The sequence below is a fragment of the Falco biarmicus genome, chromosome 2 (genome assembly GCF_023638135.1).
Source record: "Falco biarmicus isolate bFalBia1 chromosome 2, bFalBia1.pri, whole genome shotgun sequence".
NCBI lineage: Eukaryota > Metazoa > Chordata > Aves > Falconiformes > Falconidae > Falco > Falco biarmicus.
In genome coordinates, this window is record NC_079289.1 from 772302 (window position 1) to 793841 (window position 21540).

The window sequence follows — 21540 nt, forward strand, 5'->3', positions numbered from 1 at the left end:
ATGCAGGGATGGTTTGGGAAAATGGCTGATGCTCACGTGCCTGCAGGGTTTGCTAAATGCCCTTTTCATTAAAAAAATAAAAAAAGGGGGGGGAAAATATTCCATTTTTCTCGAGCTGAAAATGAAAGTGATTATGTAATGAGCAATAAATTACTTAAAGAGAATGACTCATTAGAGCAAATACAGAAAAAGTCACCATGTATTTTTAGCTCGAACACCTCGTGCTGTACCCGGCATTAACCCTTGCGGGGTGCAGCCTGGCCCCCCACCTCGCCCCCACTGTGACCGGGGCAACACCCCCAAAGGTGCCATAATTTGTTCAATAAGGATTTTGTCCCTGTGACGTATTCCCGATGGAGTGTGGAAGTGATGGGGCCAGCGTGGCTGAGCTGTGGGTCCCCCACGCCGTGCCCCCCATCCTCGGTGGGATACTTGCAGGTGGGCCAGGGGATGCTGCTCACCCTGGATCCAGGTCCCTATCACAGATGAGCTCCCTGCTCTGCTTCCCATCCCAGTCTTTCCTGCTGGGATAATTAACACTGAACCCTTCCCAAGCAGCGCAGACCCCGTGTGCCGCTGTTATTTCCCTGCCAAAGAGCCTGATGAATTAATTTGGAAATAGAAGTGACGAACAAATTAATTGGAGGAGAACAAGCAAGCAAGTGAGTGATCCCGTTTTAATCCAGGTTAAATCAGCGAGTGAGTGCATTGTTAACAAAAGAGAGATAACGAGGGGGAATTGGAGCAGGCAGGTGCCAGGCGAAAGAGTGGCAGCAGGTGCCTGAGCGTGGGATTCCAAGGGATGCCCACGGAGAGTTGTCCTGAGAGGGGGAAGATCCTGGGGACACCAGTAGGAACCTGTACGAGTGTGGGGAGGAGTGAGAGCTGCGTGTTACCCCCACATCAGGGTCCCTGGGGATGGTCCTGCCAGGTCCCTGCCTGCGCTGCCCATGTCCCCACTCATCCCTTTGCCACCCCTTTGATGAAATGGAGCATTGTTTTGACCTGATTTGCCTCCAAGGAGGAGATTTCCACCAGGAGTGGGGTAGGAAGTGCCTGAAGGTGCTAGAGAAGAGCTGGGGTTCCCTTCTGTCCCCCTTCTATCAGATGGGTCTCATTGGGTCTAGAGGGGAAACTGAGGCACAGCATGTTTTAAAGTGTCAACACAGCAGGATATAGTGCCCGGGCATCCATGGTGACCTTGGGGACATGGCTGTCCTTCCCTGGGTATCCATGGTGCCCTCAGGGACACAGTTACTCCTTCCTGGGAATCTGTGGTGCCCTTGGGAATGCAGCTCTCCCTCCCCAAGCATTACAAGGGGGTCCTGCTGACGAGGGAACATGTTGGGGAAACAGAGGCTGAGCTGTGTGCGTTCGTGTCCCTGGAGCAAGAGGAGGGCTGGAGCAGGTGGCCTTTTGGTGAAAGTGTTTGGAATTCAGCCAGATCTGCCCTTCTGCCTATGCTGGGCTGGGGGCACAGATTCTGGGGGGCATGGGCACAGAGAGCTGTGCTGGCTACACGCACCCAGGCTGTGATGGCTGTAGTGGGGTACTGAGCATTCCTGGGTCAGGCTCAGAGCCTCCCTGGCTTAAGTGATGTTATAATTCAGATCTTCTTTTGAGAAGCCCATGGGATCTGGATGTGTGCGTGGGGATGGAAAGCCTGTTCCCCCTGTGCCAAATTTCTCAGGAGTCTCCAAATCTGATGAAAACCAGCCCTGCTTTCCCGTCCCGGGGCAGAGTCCCTGGTGCTTGTGGTGGCACCTCAGTCTGCTGTCACCTGGCAGCAAACCCACCACACAAGGGGCCAAGGCGAGCAGAAGGGACTACTGGGAACACGTGGCAGAAGTCTCATGTCCTGCAGCTGGAGTAGGGTCAGTATGAAGTGACGCAGCCCATTGCTAATGGAGATCACCTATTATTCTTGTATTTAATCTGGCAATAAATCCATGTCCTCCATATGCCTGGGCCGGTCTGGGGTCTTCCTTATTGCTGCTTGGCCACCTGGAATAGCCGGCGTGGCACAGTCATTAATGTACTAACGATTTGCCTAAGTGCTTCTGGAAGAACATTGCCCACCTGGCTCAGATGCTTCGTTTATTTTTCACCTAGAATGTATCAGAAGAGAAATTTACGGTGATAAAAGGTGGGGAAAAACAAGGCAACGCCAAATGAAGTTGCTAAATGAGGTTCCCATCCCGCCGGGCTGGGTCTGCCTGCACCCCTGAGCCGTGCCTGCTGTGTGGGGCAGCCCTGCGGGCTCCGCTGGGGGGGTCAGAGCTGTTTTCTCAGCGGGAAACTGAGGCACAGGGAGGCTGGAGGCAGGCTGGGCTCTGAGCTTCGTGCTCCGGAGTTGCAGCCTGCTGTCTGTGGCTGAAGAGCTCACAGTGGGGGCTAACGGGGCTGGGGCTCACCCTGCACCTTGCTGCGCTCACAGCACACGGTGCTGGGGGGGCTGCATGTCTGGGGGGGCTGGGCCCCCTGGGCACTTGCTGTCTCCCCAGTGCATGCAGTCCCCTGAATGCATGCCGTCCCCTCCATGCATGCTGTCCCCCAGGCACCTGCTGTCCCCCCCTCCTCATGCATGCCCTCTCTCTAGGTACATGCTGTCCCTCCAGACACATGCTGTCCCTTCAGGCAGCTCCTGTCCCTCAAGAACACGTGCTGTCCCTTGACACACATGCTGTCCCTGCGTACACGTGCGGTCCTTTCAGACACCTGCTGTCCCTCAAGAACACGTTGCTGTCCCTTAAGACACGTGTTGTCCCCGAAGTGTGTGGTGACCTTCCATATACATGCTGTCCCCCCAGGTCATGTCCCTCCAGACACACGCTGTCCCCCTGGATGCAAGCTGTCCCCATGAGTGTCATCTGTCCCTCACCCCCCCGAGCATGCAGCAGGTGTGTGTTCTGACCCCCACGAGTGCAGGATGCTCGCAGGGGACAGGCTGCATGTGACAGTGGGGCTGAGCCACCCGGGGGTAAAAGCCCTTGCAAGCCAAGCTGGAGGTGTCCGTGGCCACCATGGGCAGCGCTTGCTCATAGCCAAGGACCAGCCAAGCTGTCTCCACGCTGGGGAAAGCAGTTGAGGAACAGGAGGGAGCTGCAGCCCCGGGGAGAGAGATGGAAACGGAGAGAACAGCCCTTTACACACCTTCCAGCCGGTCCCAAGGGGGACCAGCCTTCTTGGGAAGGGCAATCAGCTGCCGGGGAGCAGAGAGGGCTCTGCCACCCCCCCCCCACCCCCCTAACTAGCCCTTGCTCGCTGGCCACTGCCAGCGCCAACCCCCCACCACACCCACCCACCCCCGGCACCCCGCGCAGCTGAGCTGTCTCCATAGAGACCCTCCAAGGGCTCCATCACTTATTCATCACCCTCAGCCAGGTCCCTTCATTGCTCAGCTCAAAATCCACAGTAGTAATGACAGCAGCAACAACCAGTGCAAAACCATCCCTGCCCATGCCCAGGACTCGGTGCCACCAGGTTCCCACAGCTGGCATCTCCCGGGGACTGTCCCTGCCAAGGGGCCAGGTGCCAGGACACCTGCGTCCCTGCCCAGCCCTGGGTTCGTACCATGCCTCGGTTCCTGCAGTTGCATCCCTTTGGGTGCTGGGCATCCGTGGGGCTCACGATGTGCCAGGGGTGACAGGGTGCTGTTGGCTCTTGGGGTGGCAGCGATGGCAGGAGTGAGCCCGGTGACAGCTGAGGTGGGGACGGGGCAGGTCAGTGAGGCCTTCGCATCGCTCTGGGTAAGCTGGCTGCTCCCGGCCCGTGCTGGAAAGGGAAGGGGTGTCCCCAGCCAGGACAGAGCCCATACACATGTAGGGATGCACTGGGTGCAAACCTGGAGTGCACGGGGTGCAAATGTGGGGCTGCGCAAAACACCGAGCTGCGTGGGGTGCAAACGTGGGGGTGCACAGGGTGCAAGCGTGGAGCTGCAGGAATGCAAACACCAGGCTGAGTGGCTCCCAGCCCGGAGGCTGACCCTGGGGGGGGGCTGTGGGGCTTCTGCTGCCCCTGGGGTCGGCCTTGAGGGCTGGCTGTCAGCGACGGGACATGGATGGAGGGAAAGGTGGGGAGTGTGTGTGTACTCGCATGCATGTGCACCCCACGCACATACATGTGATGCACACAAATACACACCTCCCACACATGTGCACTCCCTGTGCATACAACCCCCATCACCACACGTGCCCCCCAAGTGCATGCACACGAACACTCCCTGTGCATATACGCACCCTGTGCCTGCACAAACGCATGTCTCTTGTGCATGCACGCTCTGCATGCATGTGCCCCTCTCCTTGCACCCCTTGTGCATGCACACACAAGCACACCCTGCATGCATCCCTGTGCGTGCAACCCCCCGCCACCGCATGCACAGCCCCATCCAGGCACCCCATGCACACGTGTACACACACAAACACAACACCCCCCCCATGCAAGTCCACCTAAGCACACATCCCCATGCATGCACGCCCACAGGGAACATGCAAACTGATCCGTACCCGTGCACACACACACGCACACACATGTCGCAGCTGCCAGCAGCTGCAGGAGCAGCCTCTGCCCTGCCAGCCCCAGCTCTCCCAGAAATGATCCCCAGCAGCAATGCCCTCCTGCCCCACTCTTTCTCCCTGCCCTGCTGCAGGTCTTCCTCACTCCTGGACATGCACAGGTCTCCTTGTGGGCAGGAGGCCCTGCCTGCTCCTGCCCAGCAGCAGAGACATCATCTTTAATGGGAGGGGAAGGAGCCAGCGGCTTCTTCCTTCTGCTCTGAAGCAGTTTGGCTGCAGCCGCCGGTGCCATCGATTGTCTGGGCTCACGGAGCCTCCCGGTACCCTGAGCCTTGTCCCCAGGGGTCGGTGGCAACGGACCCTGAGCGTCACCCTGGGGAGGGACGCTGCAGCATGCCCTGCTCTGGTGGGCAATGTAACCCTTGTGGTGCAGCCCCATTTTGGCCACCACCAGCCAGGGCTGCGGTGTTGGGTAGGATTTATTGGTGAAGAAGCCATCACCGCCTTCCTCGGCGAGCAGCAAATGAGATATTGATCGGCAGCTGCGTCCAGCGCCAGGTTACACCCCCGCGGAGCAAGCGGTGAGGCTTGGCTGCTGCAGAGAGCCCCGGCCGGGGGGATTAGCGGCCGAGCGGGAGAACAGATGGATTTATTTCCGCCTGAATTTAGAGCTGGCAGAGTCACCCGGATTAGCAGCTCTGGCGAAGTAACACCTCAATTTATCTGTAGATACAGCAGTTCGATTAGCGGCCACGTCCCCAGAGCTCTGCTCCAGCCAGCTGAGTCCGGGTTGCTTCCGTGGCAGGGACCGCGCCACAGGCAGGGACACTGTAGCCCCGGTGTCCCCGCTCCCTCGTCCCCGGCCACACGTCCACCGGACGTGGGGTGCAATGAGGCATCTTCAGTGCTGGATGCGACAGCCCCAGGCATCCCGCCCTGCTCCCCCCTGCCTCCCGTGGCCATGTGCACCCTGTCCCCATGCCTGGCCACACGGTGTGCGCCCCCCCCCCCCCCCGCCCCCGTCAGGGATGCTGTGGGGATGCTCAGGGAGATGTCACTGTCCTTGTCCCAGCTGTGCTTCCCTGGAGCCACTACCAGAGCCAGGATCTGGCCCGGCAATCCACCCCAGTGCCACTGCTGCCACTTAATGAAGCTTCACTGATCTGACATGATTTACAGCAACGCTGGCACAGCTGGTAACTGCCAGGCCACGCTCCCCTCCCACGTTGGGCAAGGCAGCACCCGGCATCCCTGTACTCCCAGTATACCCAGTATACCCAACAATGCTGCTCTGGGGGCAGGTTTCTGCAGCTTTCCCTCCTAAACACAACCTGCAATGGGGCCTGGGCATGGGGAGAAACGCGTTGCTGGTGTTTTGGGGCTACATGGGCTTGGAAGGCTCAGCCTTGCTTCTTACCACCCCCACTCCCCCCCAAATCCCCCGGCTTTGGTGCTTTGGTGCTGTTTGCTGCCGGCACCTCCTGCTCTCCCAGGGAAAAGCTGAGTCTGTGGGTCTCAGACACCAAAGGAGGTTTCTTGAGGCGTCTTTTGCGTGAAATAAGGGTTAATATTTACTAGCTTGCATGAACTTCGCTCCCTCCTATGCCATTAAACAACCCTCCCGCTGAAGCAGGGCTGGGATGCCTGGCAGGCTGCCGCCCCGAATCCTGGGGAGAGACATGATGGGCAGCACCAGTCTATCAACCCCAGGTCAGAAACATGGAAAAAAAACCCACAGTCAGAGTGGAAACATAGGAAACGTGGCTGGGGAATATGCTCCTTTGCCTCTCCCCAGCACCTGGATTTATTCCCCAGCAGCTCCCAGCCCTATGCCAGGGTTGGGACAGGGGTGGATGCTGCATGTCCCCAATCCGACTGTGACACCCTGGGGACTGCATGAGTCAGTGAGCTGGAGCAGCTCGTAATTATACCGGGTTGTTAACAAGCTGGCCAGGGAGGTGGGCTCTGTTGCATGCACGCTGGCTGAGAGGCCGGGCCTGCGTGCAACCGTGGTGCTGCAGCCCTGCGCCCTGCAGCCCTGCGCCCTGCAGCCCCGTGTCCCTGCAGCCCTGTCCCCAGGCGCCAGGATGAGCAGCTGGGGACAGGGGGACCTGGGGTCAGCCCCACACTGTGCCTTTGTGTGGGCTCAGCAATACCTGCCTGTCCGCCAGGCAGCTGCACTGGGCCCGTGACCTGCTGCCTGTGTGGCTCTGGTGACAATGACATCCCAAGCTCGGCACTGATCCTGCCAGCCCGGCAGCTGCTGCAGAGCACCCAGCTCTTCGGGGGTGATTCTGCCCCACGGGGAAATGTATCAGCCCCACTGGGAATTTGCTTCACGCACAGAGCACAGGACCCGCACCTGAGCCAGCAGGATCCGTCCAGGCTGGGCAGAGCTGGGCAGGCTGAGCTGCTGCTGGGGTCCCTGCAGCAGGGTGTCCCTGCAGCGAGGTGTCCCCATGGCTGGGGAGCCCAGGGCTTGATCATGGGGACTTGGTGGGGTCCTGTGGTGGCCTGGTCAGGGTGATGGGCACAGGGAGACCCCTGCCCCATGGGAGCTGACTCAGAGTGCATGCCCTGGAGTCCCCGGGGCAGGAAGCTCTGCCCTCACCCCCCTGCACCCCTCATCCTGCCAGGGGGTGCTGAGCCGTGGCCCTCCTGGCTGTGCCGGTGCCCCCGCTGCTGCCTGCTTCGTTAAGGACAGCGGCTGACAAAGCTGCCCACACCCCCCCCTTGCTGCCATCTCTAATTATAGCCCAGCTGGAGGGTGACTCACCAGGAGCAGCCCCCGCGGGGTCCTTCCCCCCTCCCCAGCTCCACGGCCATGACAGGGTGATGCACCTCCACCCACGGGGCTAGATCGCTGCCCCTCGACCACCCCCGCTCCCCCTCTGTGGAGTCCCCATACCCAGAACCCACTGGGGATGGTGGGGTCCTTCCCCAGCCAGCACAGGGGTGCTGCTCCCCCAAACCCAGGGTGCCCGGCAGCTGCGGCTCCAAAGCTGTTGGTGGCATCTGCTCCCGTCATGGTGGCACTTGTCCCCACTGCCATAGAAACAAACCCTGCCAGCGCCCAGATCCGGCCGATTCCCACTCGGTGAGAGGGGAAACTGAGGCTGGAGTGGAGGAAGAGCTATCCAAAGGGTTTTTTCCTCAGCAGCTGCCAGGGCTGCTGCGTGGCCAACCTCTCCTTGGTGGGAGGAGAAGGACGGGAGCCAAAGCGACGGCTGCTGGGGCCAGGAGCAGAGCGCGAAGCGGCTAAGGAGGTGCGAGGTGGGCAGGGGAGCGGGCAGCGGGTGAAGTCAGGGGGTGAAGGCAGGGGGGTGAAGGGGGGGGGTGAAGGCAGGGGATGAAGGCGGGGTGCCTGTCCGCACCAGGGGGCTGTGATGGCCAGGCAGGGCCTGGGGAGGGAGAAACGTTCTCCTGGCACCTGCAAGGCATGAGGAGCTGAGCCCAGTGAGGGGCTGTTGCCCAGGGCTGGTGTGCGTGGCCTCGTGCTGTCACCCGGAACGAGGTGCCCATGGCCCTGTGCCACCCCCAGGGCAAGGTGCCCATGACCCTGTGCCACCCCTGGGGAGAGGTGCCCATGGCCTTGTGGCACCCCCGGGGCAAAGTGCCCATGACTCTGTGGCACCCCCAGGGCGAGGTGCCCATCGCCCTGTGCCATTGCCCAGGGCAAGGTGCCCGTCGCCCATCACCCATGGCCACGTCACCCTCCAGTCCCAGGACAATGCCAGCACAGCGCTGAGGCTGGCCCCCCCTGAGCCGAGGCGGGGGCTGTGTCCCAGCCTGGGGCACCTCGCCCGCCCCCCGGGGCAGGACCCCCCGCTCTGCCCGTGGTGGCTTCTCCTGGGGGGCTGCGGGAGGGTGCCCCGGGGCACGGTGGGGGCTGGCCAGCCTGAGCCGCCCCGGCGTGGCCCTGTCCACTAGATGGCCCTGCGGCTTCGCCGGCTGCCCTGCCTCCCCCCCGCGGGCCCACCTGCCCGGGGGTGCGGGGTGCAGGGAGTGGGGTGCATCACGCAGGGAGCGTAGGGTGCAGGGAGTGGGGTGCACGGTGCAGGGAGCCGGGTGTGGAGTGCAGGGTGCATCATGCAGGGAGCATGGGGTGCAGGGAGCATGGGGTGCAGGGAGCAGGGTGTGGGGTGCAGGGAGTGGGGTGCAAGTTGCAGGGAGCAGGGCGTGGGGTGTGGGGTGCAGCATACAAGATGCAGGGTGCATCACGCAGGGAGTGTGGCGTGCAGGGAGCAGGGTGTGGGGTGCATCATGCTGGGTGTAGGGTGCATCACAAAAGCAGCAGGGTGTGGGGTGCAGCGTTCGAGGTGCAGGTTGCATTGTGCAGGGTGTGGGGTGCAGCGTGCGAGGTGCAGGTTGCGTTGTGCAGGGTGTAGGGTGCAAGTTGCATTGTGCAGGGTGTGGGGGTGCAGCGTGCGAGGTGCAGGTTGCATTGTGCAGGGTGTGGGGTGCAAGTTGCATTGTGCAGGGTGTGGGGTGCAGCGTGCGAGGTGCAGGTTGCATTGTGCAGGGTGTAGGTGCAAGTTGCATTGTGTAGGGTGTGGGGTGCAGCGTGCGAGGTGCAGGTTGCATCATGCAGGGAGCAGGGTGCGGGATGCAGGATGTAGGGTGCAGGGTGCCACATGCAGGCTGCAGGATTCAGGGTGCAGGTTGCAGCACACAGGGAGGGTCCTGCTGTCAGGCCTCCACCTCCCCAGGGAGCCTGGCCCAGCCCCCCAGAGATGCTTTGGAGCTGCAGCACCCTCCCTGGGCCACTGAGAGGGGTTAGCTGGGAGGGGGGGGATGCAGCTTCAGTAACCCCCCAACTCTCCTCCGCTTGGCCATTGCCCCCAAGGTGGGCTTGGCCACTCAGTCACCCCACATGCCCATTGGGATGCCCATGGGGACAAGGGCACCGAGGAACTTTCCCACCCTTTGGAGATGTTTCTGCCTCCACCAGCAGCAGGGCTTTTGTGGATTTGGTGCTCTCCCCGTGGGTCTCAAGACTGTGCGAGAGGGGTTGAGCCCCTGCAAGCCACCAGCGTATCCCCACAGTGCCCTGTCCCTGGGGAGCAGCAGGACCCTTTGGCTCCCAGCAGATGGGAGGCATGACCAAGGACCTGTGCTTTCACTCCAGCCAAAGCTTCCCCTGCACAAAAGGCAGCACTCGCATCTGGCTGGAGTGGTGGGTGTATATTCTCTGATGTCTGATAGCGTGGCTGTGCACACAGCATTGGCACATAGGAGGCTCTTTGGGGTGTTTTGCAGAACCTGCGGAGCAGAGGTCCTGGGGACACCCCTCTGCAGTGGGGCTGAGCCCCAGTGCCATCGGGGGAAACACGCCAGGGGCGGCCAGCTCAGCTGGGGCTGCCCCCTCACGCCCACAGCAGCTGCAGTGTGGCGGCGGAGGGGATGAGCTCCGGAGGGTGGCTGATCTGGGGGGCTGTTGGGGCCTCACAAGCTGGGACACGCTGCCAAAACATCCCCGCCAAGCTGAGGGCAGTGCCCAGCGCCGGCAGGGAGGGGGCCCAGCACCCTGCAAGGGGCCCTGCACCCCCCGATTTCCCACCCCATCCAGCCTCCCTGCAAGCCGGGATGAAGAACTGGCTTAAGATCACACAGGCGATGGCTGCTGAGCAGCCCGGGGAGAGGATAAGAGCATGAGCAGCACTTAAATGGCTGTTACTGGCAGCTTAGGCCAGTTTAGCTCTGGTTTAGCTGATCTGAGCGACAAGGGAACGTGGAGCGAGCCAAGGGGTTCATGGGCTTTGGGGGAAGAGCAGGAGGTCTTCCTCCCCCAATCCAAGCCTTCCTCCTCTGCCCGGAGGAGATGGAGGTGGGATGGCAACCCTGGCAGGCCCTGTGTTTGTAGACTTTGGCACAGTGTCTCCTTCGCTTGCACATCTGCCTACTTTATTTCCCGTTTCTTCGTGTTTTCATTCGGTGCCGCTGCCTGCATCCCTCTGGCGGGTCACATCCCGGCTGCACCCATCCTGCCCGGCTCCTGGCCCTGGCTGAAGAAACCATCAAAGCACCGTCCTCTTGATCCACCACCTCCACCACCCCCGTCTCTTTGGGTGGGCTCCCCGAGCTGAGCCCCGCTGTCCTCTGTGCGTGCTGTGGCACTGGGGTCCCTGTGTGGCTCAGGTTGTGCAGGGGGAGCAGCACCCCCAAAATCCTGGTGCTTGTCCCTGGGAGGGGAGGGGAGACTCGGCGTGTGTGTGCGTCACTTCTTACCGAAGGCGATGGGGGGGGGGTGGCTGGGAGTGAACAGCATCCCTGTGGGGGGTTCCCAAGTGGGGTCTCCTCCGTGTGTACAATGGGGGTCCCTCCCTGTGCAAGCATGGGGCGGGGTGCTGTTGCGGTGCAGGGCTTGCCAGGGTGCTGGGTGGGACATTCCGTGGGGATGGGAGCCGGGGTGGGGAGGGCTCTCTGCACCAAGCCCTGCAGCAGAGTCACCCCAGGGCCAGGGGTGGGCACCCTAAAAATGGGGGGAGGCTTCCAGGGAGGATGGGGGGACGCCCAACCCAAGGGCACAGTCTTTAAAGGGGGGGAACTACATGGGGAGGGGGGGGGATCAGCGGGTGACCCCTGCCCAAAAAAGGGGAAGGCGCAGAGGAGGCACCTCTCAATCCAAGCCCTCTACCCCAACCCCCATGAGGGGAGGGTTTAATGGGAGGGTGGGGACTCCCCCAGACCCAGGGGGGGATACTCAGTACCTGCCCCATAGGAGAGCACTGCCAGCCCGCTGCCCCACAGCGGGAGCACCCCACCCCCCCACCAGGGAGCAACACTCCTACCCCCCTCCTCACACCAGAGACCCCTACCCCACAACAGGGAGCAATGAATGCCCTGACCCCCCCACCCCATGCGGGGGGTGATGACCTGACTCTCTCCCCACACTGCGGACCTCCACCCCACCCCAGGGAGCGATGCCTCGACCCCCTCCCCACACTGGGGACCCACACCCCACCCCAGGGAGCGATGCCCTGACTCCCTCCCCACACCGTGGACCCCCCACCCCATATGGGGAGTGATGCCCCGACCCCCTCCCCACACTGGGGACCCCCCATGCTGACACCAGCACCACCACCCCACCCCACCCCCGATACTGGGGACCAATGTCACTATGCCTCGACCCCTGCCCTACACCGGCCTCCCCTGCCCCGACCCCCACTCCGGGACCCCATCCCGCCTCCTGCCCAACCCCACCCTGCGATGTCCCGACCCCCTCCCGGCACCGGGGACCCCCCGCCGGGCCCCCGCCCCCCCAGGCCCCCGCGCAGCAGGTGCGGAGCGGAGCGCGGGGCGGAGCGGGGCGGGGAGCGGCGGGGCCCGCAGCCCCTGCCCGGGGGCGGGGAGCCGCGGGCCGAGCCGAGCCGAGCCGAGCCGAGCCGCGGCGGGCCGGGAGCCGGCATGGTGCTGGGGCTGCAGCATCTCCTCACCGCACTCCTTCAATTTTTCAGACGGGGCCAGCAGGTTTTCTTGAAGGTGGAGGACGCCGTGCCCGGCTCCGAGGCGCTACAGGTAGGGGCGGCGGGACCCCCACCCACCCCACCCCACGGGTGTCCCCTCGACCCCCCCCCCCGCTCCCCTCCCACCCGGGACCCGCGACCCTCCCCCGACCCTCCCCCCTTCCAAAGTGGGGTCCCTGTTGCCAACAGCCTTCCCTTCCACGCGGGACCCCCGCCCCACCTCCATCTCCACGCGGGACCCCCGCCCCACCTCGCCTCCCACTCGAGACCCCCATTCCAGCCGCCTCCCCTCCCGCCCGGGACCCGGTTGGGATGACGGAAGCGGGTACCGGGGCAACCTTGCTGAGCCCCCTCCCGGTGCCGGGGGTCCCCGGCTTTATGCTGGGGGGGGGGGGGGGGAGGTGCGATGGCGGAGCCTGGGCTCCCGGGGCGCCGTGCGACCCCCCCGGGAGGGCGGGGGACACGCTTCTGCTCGGTGGGGAAACTGAGGCACGGAGCTGCGGGCCCGGCCCGGGGGAGGCTGGCCAGGATGGGGAGCACCGAGGGGAGTGGGCGAAGGGCGGTCGTGCCCCCCCGGACCCGCTTCCGCAGCCGGGGGGAGCTGGCCGGGTGCGCGGCGCTGCACGGAGCCGGCCGGGGTGGGGGGCCCGACTTGGGGGGAGTCAGGATGAGACCCCTGCGGCTCGGTGGCTCCCGGGGTATGGGAGTGGGGTGGGGGCTGTCCCACCGGGGGTGCTGGGGTGCGGAGCGCCTGGCAAGCGGCAGGGAGAGGGCTCCCGGGGCGGGGGCTGCTGTGTCTGTGTGGGTCCCTCGCCTTCCCCGGAGGGGTCCGTGCGCGTGTCCCCCACAGCCCCGCAGGAAGGAGGCGGCCGGGGGGGGGGGGGGGGGGGCGGCCCGGATCCCGCCAGGCCGGAGGAAATGGGCTGGACCGGGTGGCCCCGATCCCGGCCCCGATCGCGGCCGCGATCCCGGTCCCGATCCCGGTGCCGGCGGAGCCGGGAGCCGGGGCCGCACCATGGGGAGCCTCCAGGACACCGTGAGCGACCCCGGGGCAGGGGAAACGGGGAGACCCTAGGGGGGTCTAGGGTGGAGAGGGCTGGGGGTCCCTGCGTGCGGGGGTCCCTTGTGTGCAGGGGGTTTGGGGGTGCGGTGTGGTTGGGAGCACCTGAGGATGTGGGTGCTGTGTGTCTGGGGGGGTTGGGGACCCCACTCCCCCCTGTCCCCCTGCCCTGCTTGCAAAAGGAGCCCCCGGTGCGCGGCTGCAGGCAGCCCTGCCTGGCCAAGGCAGGGGCAGGCAGCGTGTCCCACCGCAGGGCCGGTCCTCGGGGGTGGGGGGGGTGGGGGGTGGGGGGTGTTGGAAAGGGGGAAGCCCCATCAGACTCCCCCCAGCAGCACCCTTCCCTGAGACCCCCCTCCCTCCTTGAGTGAGTTGCACATTTTGTGGGGACACACATGGCTGCACCCCCATATGTGGATGGGAAAACGTTTGGTCCCTTTGTGCTCCTGTGCTTTCAAACACACCCCAGTTTGGGGAGGGGGTTGCTTGGGGGGATTCCCCCTCAGACCACAGCACTCCCACCCCTTCGTGCCGTCTGTCCGCCCTCCAGGCTGGACCCCTGACCCCCATGCTGGCCGTGCCGACGGTTTGGGGTGCAAGAGCTGTGGCCATGGTCCCACTGCCCCGTGCTGGGGACTCGGGCTGGGCAGGGGCTCCGGGGGGCTCCAGTTTCAAGGCCGGAGTGAGGCAGGGACCTGAGGCTTTGCACTGGGAAATGAAGGGAAGGAAACACTTTCCGGGAAACAGCCAGAAGCTGCTGACAGAGGGAAAGGAGCTGGCTTGCGCCCCAGTGGTCGGGTGCTCACCATGGGGTGCGCTGAGCCCCCAGGGAAGGGCAGGGTGAAGCTTGGGGACATCAGAGCTGTCACCTGGCACAGGGGCAGGATGTGTGACTCCTTACCGGCCTGGGGAAGGAGCCCTCTCTGCAGCACAGGGGGGACCCTGTGACCCCTCTTAGTCCCAGACCCCCAGCACCCAACCAGCCCTGTCCCAGGAGGGTGCTTACAGCTGGGTGGGCATCAAGCCCCGGCTGCAGCCCCCCAAGGGGACCTGGAGGTGTGGGAGAACCTGGAATAGAGCTGCAACCCCCAGTTCTGGTGAAGAAAAAGCCACCCAGATGGGGGGCCGGGGGGGGGGGGGGGGGGCTGGGGTGGCACTGAGGAGGAGAGGGACATGTGACAGGGCAGAGCTGCCCCCCAAGCCATCCCTGGTGTGCACAGGGCAAAGGGACATGACGAGGGATGTGTGGGGGATGGATCCTGCCAGGCTGGCCCACTGCAGTGCACGCCAGCCCAGGGTGGGAGAGGAACAGCTCATCCCACCCCCAGCCCCAAAATGCTCCTGGACCCCCGTCCACATCAGTGCCCTGGGTGCTACCTGCGTTTGGGACCCCCTTCCCCGAGCCTGGGGTGTGTGTGTAGGGGATATATAGGGCTTGGGGCTTTATTGCTCACCCCAGCGCCAGCCCCCACTTAGACCACCCCACTGTGGGGTGAGGCTGAAGATGTCTGTGCCTCCTCTCCCTCCCAGCCGCCGGCCCCAATGCAATTACCCATTGACTGGCCCATGAATCAAACCCTAATTGATACGTGTTAGCAGCCTGGCTAAGCAGGAAGGAGCTGGGGGGGGGGGGGGGGTTGGGGGGGGTGGGGGCGGGGGGGGGGCACACTGTGCCCAGGGGCTGGGGACAGGGGGAACACACTTGGGTACTGCCTCCCCCCTGCACCCCATCCCACCCCAGGGGATGATGCCTTTGCCGACCTGGCAGGGCTCGGGGTGCCTTGGCTGGTGCTGCGGGGCTGCCTCTGCCTCAGTTTCCCCACGTGTGGGGCCAGCGGCCAGGCTCATGGGGCAGGGGACCTGTCGAGGGCGGTGTAGGGACATGGGTGTGTGGGCGTTTGTCCCGGCTTTGCTGGCGTTTCCTCCGGTGGACACAAACACATCAGCAGGGCAATAAAGGGGAGGAAAGGGCCGCGGCGCACAATGCGGCAGGGACGCTTCTTTCCATGACGTGGGGCAGGGCTGGCTTCCTCCACACCCCACCGAGCCGCAGGGCAGAGCGAGACCCCCACATCGGAGTGGGGCCACCCCACTGGTCCCCAGCCTGGGGGTCCCCACCGGCAAAAGCTCTTTCTGCACAGCTGCTCTGAGGAGTGACTCCTCGGGGGTGCAGGATCAGCCCGTGCCAGCCCTGGCACTGCTTTTGAGGGGGGACTGTGGGGTTCAGGTTGTGGGTCCTGCCCCTCCCATGCCCCACGGCATCACACGGGGCTTGCGGCTGCCTCCAGGGATGTGGAAGTGGCCCAGCCATGGTGGCACAGCCCTGCCTTGTCCAGGGGGGCTGCAGGGCGAGCCCAGAGCCTGGCCAGGCTGTGGGTGCTGCTGCTGCACCCTGAGCAGTGGGGCTGCGTGCAGGCATTGGCACTGGGAGATGCAGAGTTGGGTGGGGGGCAGCTGGCACTGGGGTGGGGGGTGTTGACCTTTGGTATTTGGTGGAGAGGAGGAATTTTTTGTGCTGGGTCCAGCAGTGCAGCATTGTCCTCCCAGCCACGATGGGTGCTGCGGCTGACCTTGGCTTTTTGGAGCCGAGCTGAGACATTTTGCTGGGAGGTGATGGCAGGGATCCCCTGCCTGCGGCCGGGCAGCCGAGCCAGCTGCCTGCAAGGCCAGGTATGGGGGGGGCTTATGTGCCTTGCGGGGGGTGAGCTGGCTGTGGGGACAGTGGCATCCGTGGCGGCACAGTGGGGAGAGAGGGGTGAATTCAGCAGGGTCTTCTCATCCATGCCACATGGCAGTCAGGGTGTTACTGGGAAGGGCTGAACCTGAGGCTCACCTGAGGCCCTCCCCACCCCCACCCCCACCCCCCCCCCGCCCCCCCCCCCCCCCGCCAAGCATCCACAGCCATGGGAAAGCTCATCCCTAATCCCATTCCAGGGTTGAGGACCCAGACCAGCTCCGGGGCGACCCTCTCAGAGGTTAGCCTGTGGACTGGGATCTGGAGCTGCTGGATCTTTGCAGCCACAGCCGGTTGCACCCTTAGCTCGGCTGCTCCACGGACGTGGAGGAGGAGGTGCTGGGGACCTGCCCCAAGGAGGACGCACGGGCAGGGAGATGCTGGGGGACATGGAGGGGAGCAGATGGGGAGCAGGGCTGGTTCCTGAGACTCCCTGTTCTTGGCACAGGAGAGAGGTGATCGCTGCTTCCAGCCTGGCTGCATCGGGGTGCTGCCAAAACCCAGAAGCAAATCCTCCCTGGCAGTTGTGTGTCAGCCAGAGTGGGGATTTTCTCTCTGCGTTTTGGCTCAGGCAGGTCTCTGCAGGTGCATCCCTCTGCCACCCACACACTGGTGTTTGTGGCCCTGGCAGGTGCATGGTGCCTTGCACCCTTGGGTGCCCTGGGCATGGCTTTGGAATGAGGCATAGACAAGGGGCTTGAAGACTGGACCCCCAGCTGGGTTCTGATCTGCTGAATGCCAGCACTGTAAACCTTCCCCCATGGGGAGCCATTTAAATGGGTAGCTTTGGGCTTCCCCTGGCCATGCCTCAGTTTCCCCATCTGAGTAGTGAGAGCGCTGCAATTCCCAGACGTGGCCGCGGTGGCTGAGAGCTGGATCCTGTAACCAAAACCTCTTATATATGGAAAATAAAAGAGGTCCCTGTGTGTACAGAGCAACCCCCCTGAGGGAAGCGGCTCTGCCAGCCCCCAGCCGCCCGGGCTGTGCTCTGAAGTGCTGCCCCAAATTAAATTCCTCCCCAGCTTGCAGATGGCCAGGAATTCAATTTTCCCAGATCCCATCAGAAGCTGATAAATGAGCTCCCTAATCACTGCGCAGATCCCATTGGTGCTGGCCCTGCTGGGGGGAGATGTGGGAAAGCTGCATCTTCCCTTCCCATCCCACCACTCAAAGTTGCCCCCGTGGGACCCAGCTGCCCCCAACCCTCTGAGTCCCTCTCCGGCTGCATCCTCGGAGTGCCTGGGAAGGAGGCTTTGCCACGATGCTCCTGCGCAGAGCCAGGTCAGGGGAGCCTCAGCACAGCTAACCTGCTGGAAAATATCTAGGAAAGTCCTTAAAACCCAGCCAGGAGATGCTGGTGGCCAACAGGGACAGGAGAGGGGACCGTGTGCCAGGGAAAACCTTCCAGGAACACCATGTCCCAGGGACATGCATGGTGCCAGCTCCCTGCCAGCACTGCCTGCAGCCGGGGCCCTGCGGCAGCGATGCTCAGCCCTGTGCCTGGCTCTGCCGTGGGTGCCAGGGCCAAAGGCTCGTTCACAGCTGGGTGCCAGGGTGGCCACGGCAGCTGCTATAAATGTCCGTGTCCCTCAGGGAGAAGGCAGCCAGGTGCCAGGGATGCTGCTAATGATGGAGCAGTTTTCCCTGCGGCTGCCTCGGGAGGATGGAGAGGGCTGCAGGGCTGCAGCTGTGGCGCAGGGAGGGCACTTGGTGCCTGTGATATGAGAGGAGGATTTTAGGGACAAGCGTGCCTTCACCCTCCTGCCCAGATGGCCCCCGAGCCCTGGCAAGGGGGTGGCATTGCCTGCCAGGATGCGGCCGGTGGTCCAAGCAGATATTCAGTCAGGACCGTTTTCTGATCCAGTTTTCCAGGATGGCCCCAGCTGCACCCCCAGTCCATGCATGGGATCACTCCCGGGGTCCAGCCATCCTCCTGGCCCTGTGTACCCCACAGCCAGGCTGGTTCCCCCCATCCCCACCTGCCCCCATCCTCTGGCGCGTTATTTATCAGCGCCGCAGCCTTGTGGGGTGGGCAGCTCCGCGCTGGGAACAGAGGGGCGGCTGGGTCAGCTCCCTCTCTAGGAATGCTGGGGTGTCACTGCAGTGCCACTGCACCCCTGAAACAGGCTGGGGCAGGAGACAGGGGGCTGAGAGGGGTCCATGTCCCCCTCCCTGACAGGGAATATGAGTTAGGGACAAGTGATATGGGGCTGAGTGGGGTCCGTGTCTCCCTCCCTGCCAGAGGATGTGGGTTAAGGACAAGTGACATGGGGCTGAGCAGGGTCTGTGTCCCCCTTCCCGCCAGGCAGCAGCTGCCCTGCGGGGCCACGGGGATGGGGCCCGTTGTCCCTGGGGCACGGGGGTCCCTGTGGCAGGCAGGGCTGGCTCACCAGCCACGTCTCTGCTCCTCCTGATTTGTTTCCCACCGAAATAACAACTTCCTTCTTTTCCTGGTGGGAGAGACCCCCGGCCCTTTCCAGCTCTGCTCTTATCAACAGCTAATTAGTGGCAAATCGTTTGGCCAGCCCGGCCAGGGACTGCTGTTCCAAGAAGGCCGCGATGTTCTTGGGGACGGGAAATCCTTGAGGAGGAGGGCCGCGGTCCCGGCCGTTTGTCCTGCACGACAAAGGGACATCAACAGGAAGCGACCTTGACTCTGGCCCTGCTCCGTCAGCCCTGAGAGGCGAGGCTGGGATGCGGGGGGATGACCTGAGGAGCATCCCCGAAGGTCTCAGGGCATGGTGGAGGTTGGAAAATTTGCTTGCAAAACTCAAAAGCCTCGCTCGGAGACCACAATGTCCGCAGGGAGCATCAGTCCACGTGGTCCCAGTCTGTGCAAATGCCCCATGCAGACGACCTGGGCAAATGCTCCGTGCAAATGGTTTGCACCACCTGTGCAAACTGGCATGTGCAAGCAGCCAGTGTAAACTGCCCTGTGCAAAGTGTCTGTGCAAACTGTCTTTGCAAAGTGCCCTGTGCAGTGTTGGTGCAAATGCCCCTTGCAAATGGTTTGCGCCACCTGTGCAAACTGCCCTGTGCAAACGTGCCATGCAAACTGACTTGTGCAAATAGCCTGTGCAAATGGTTTGCGCTGCCTGTGCAAAACGCCCTGTGCCAACTGCCCCATGCAAGTGGCCTGTGCAAATAACCCATGCACACTGTCCTGTGCAAACTGCCCTGTGCAAATGGCCCCATGAAGCCCACCTTGTGCTAACCACTGTGGCCCACGAGCCGGGCTGCCCACCATGTGCCTGGCAGGGCCATGCCATGCCAGTGCCACTTCTGTCGGGCTCAGCTGTGATTATATTGCAGCCTTGTCAGCTGGGACTCTCTAATAGACCAAGAACACCTGAAGTGACTTTTAAAGTGCTGTTTAAGGAGAAGCAAACAGCTCGCACTGGTGCAGTTAGCTGGTGCTTTGTGCCTGTTGGATGGTGTTTAAGGCTGTGGTTAAGTGTGGCAGGCTCAAACGAGGGCATGGGTGGGGGGGTCACTGCTAGAGGGTTGCACAGGGCTCTGGGGTCAACGCTGGAGGGATGTGCCGGGCTCTGGGGTCGATGCTGGGCTCAGCACAGCCCTTCCCATCTGGGTCTAACCCCAGTGCCGCCCCGAGCTGGTCCTGCACAGCTGTGACCCTGCATGGCTGGGGAAACTGAGGCAGGTGTGGGCATGCAGGGCTCCTCGTGTGCTTTTTTTTGGGTGGCTGTTCACACAGGTTTGCATCCTCCAGCCCTGGGAAGCCTGAGCCCAGCATCACTGGGTGCCAGGGCGGCTGGGTGCCAGGCTGCCACCCTGCAGCCCCTGCCTGCGGCACCCAGATCCTCATTTATCTGCTGCAACAGGACCCTGGGCAAACGAGCATGGGGAGGCAAGAGATATCCCAGAAGTGTTTCCTTCCCGTTGATGCTCATTATCCCCCTAGAAAAGATGAGGTAATTAAGGAGTTACCTCGAGTTACAGGTTGTTGTTGCTTGATTAGATTAAAGCAATGTAATTTGGGACTGCAAGCAGTGCTCTAATCCAGGATGGGCAGGCAAGGAGGGGATGGATGTCTTCCCGGCTGGGGTTGGACACAGAGCTGCCTGCTCTCCCCTCCGTCCCTCTGTCCGTCCATCCGTCATCACTCCATCCTCTGCTGCCCTGGTCCTTGCCCCAGGGCTGCTGGCTCCATACCCCCACCCGGATGGAGAGGATCCCCTGGGGAATTGTGGCTCTGGGGCTGGGGAGGAATGCTGGAGCAGCGTAGGGAGAGGGTGACAGGGCCATCAGCAGTGTCACTCAGCCCACTGCAGAGCTGGCGACAGCAGATCTCCTGCCTGTGGTGGGACCTGCTGCCTTCCCTGCTCCATGCCTCAGTTTCCCCACTTGCACTGCAGCGTTTGAGCTCGACGATGCTCTCTGTCTGCGCGGGGCTCCTGCCTGGCCCTGCCTGCTTGTTGTCAGCTCCGCGTTGCTAACACACAGCTAGAGCTTGGCTATATTTAACCACCGCGGCCGGAGCACGGGCCGTGCAGCCGGGGGGGCAGCGGGGAGCAGCCCCCCGGGGAGGGGAGCAGGGCTGGGGGGCTCATCATTGCCGGAGGCGAGGGGGAGGCAGGAGAGGAGGATGAATCATGGCTCAGGGATATTTTTAACGCCGCCAGATTGCTTGGCAAATGCTTGGGCAGGGCGGCGCGGGCGCCAGAGCTGGGTGTTTGCTTGCAGCCACCGGCTGCTGGGGCTCAGCTTGGGGGTGCTGGGGGACCTGGAAGGGGGTTTGGCCATTCCCCTGGGATCCTGGGGTGTGAGCGTGGCATTATCACCTTGCTGCCACACATTGGAGAGGTGGCAAAGGCAGGGAGGTTTGTCCCTGTGCCTTGGGTGCAGTCAATGGGGGCAGAAAGGGGGGTCCTGGACCAGCATCTTCCTCTGCAAAGAGGAGGCAGGAGGGGAGAAAGTGCCCTGGCAAGGGGAAAGTGATGGGGAAAGCCAGAGTTGTGGCACGGGAGAGGATCTGGGTGTCCCCACCTGCGGGTGCCAACCCGCTGTCTGCAGGTTTGGGGAGAGGCAGGGAGCCCCTGGGGCTGCTCTGGCCAGGGAAGGTGACCCAAGTAGCCGGGTGTCCCTAGGCTGGGGACACGGGGACCGGCAAAGGGCCATGCTGGTGAAGGCAGGCTGCCTCCCAGATGGCAGCGAGCGGCGGCAGGAATACAAATGTGATTTGCTTTTTGCCTCTCAGACGGGAGAGCGTAAAGAGATCCAGAGGCAGGCGGCTGCGGCTGAGCCAGTGTGGGCTAAAAATGCATCCGATGGGAAGAGCCCCCAGTAGGAGGGCACCGAGCCCCCGGCCCTGGCTCTGCGGGACTGCGATGGGGTGACCACCTTGGCCAGGCTCCTTGGTGCCTGCCTGGAGCGGCTTTGCCCTGCTCAGCCTGGAGATGTGGTCGTCCCCCTCCTCGAGGGCTGTGCACTGCCGGGGGTGCACCGGTGAGGTGAGAAGCTTTTCCCTGCAGAAGGTCCTTGTTCCTCGGTGCCTGCAAACACCCTGCAAGAGGCAACAGGGCTAGTGTGAGAGGGGCTGGGGGTTAGCAGGGGGGTCCTGCCTGCTCTGGGGCTCTGCTGGCTGTGGGGCTGCCATCTCTCACCCTGTCTACTGCTGGAGAGGGCTAAAGGCAAGGCAGTAAACGGGGTGATGGGGTTTTCCCTGACCCAGACCCTGCCCTGCTGTACCTCACACTCTGGAGTAGCCCCATCCCTTTGCACCCTGAGCCAGCCCAGCAAAGACATGAG

General features: G+C 63.2%; 1 protein-coding gene across 2 annotated transcripts in view; it reads left to right on the forward strand.

The window, feature by feature from the left end:
* The window catches only part of PDE2A (phosphodiesterase 2A), a 56181-nt gene that overhangs the window by 13876 nt on the left and 20765 nt on the right, over window positions 1-21540 (forward strand). Inside the window, exon 2 of one of the 2 annotated variants that reach the window (XM_056329339.1) lies at window positions 11972-12032. In XM_056329339.1, coding sequence (XP_056185314.1) covers window positions 11972-12032 — 61 coding nt within the window. Of the gene's footprint in view, window positions 1-11971; window positions 12033-12924; window positions 13017-21540 lie in introns of those variants that run through there. The other variant, XM_056329340.1, reaches the window with a different exon arrangement.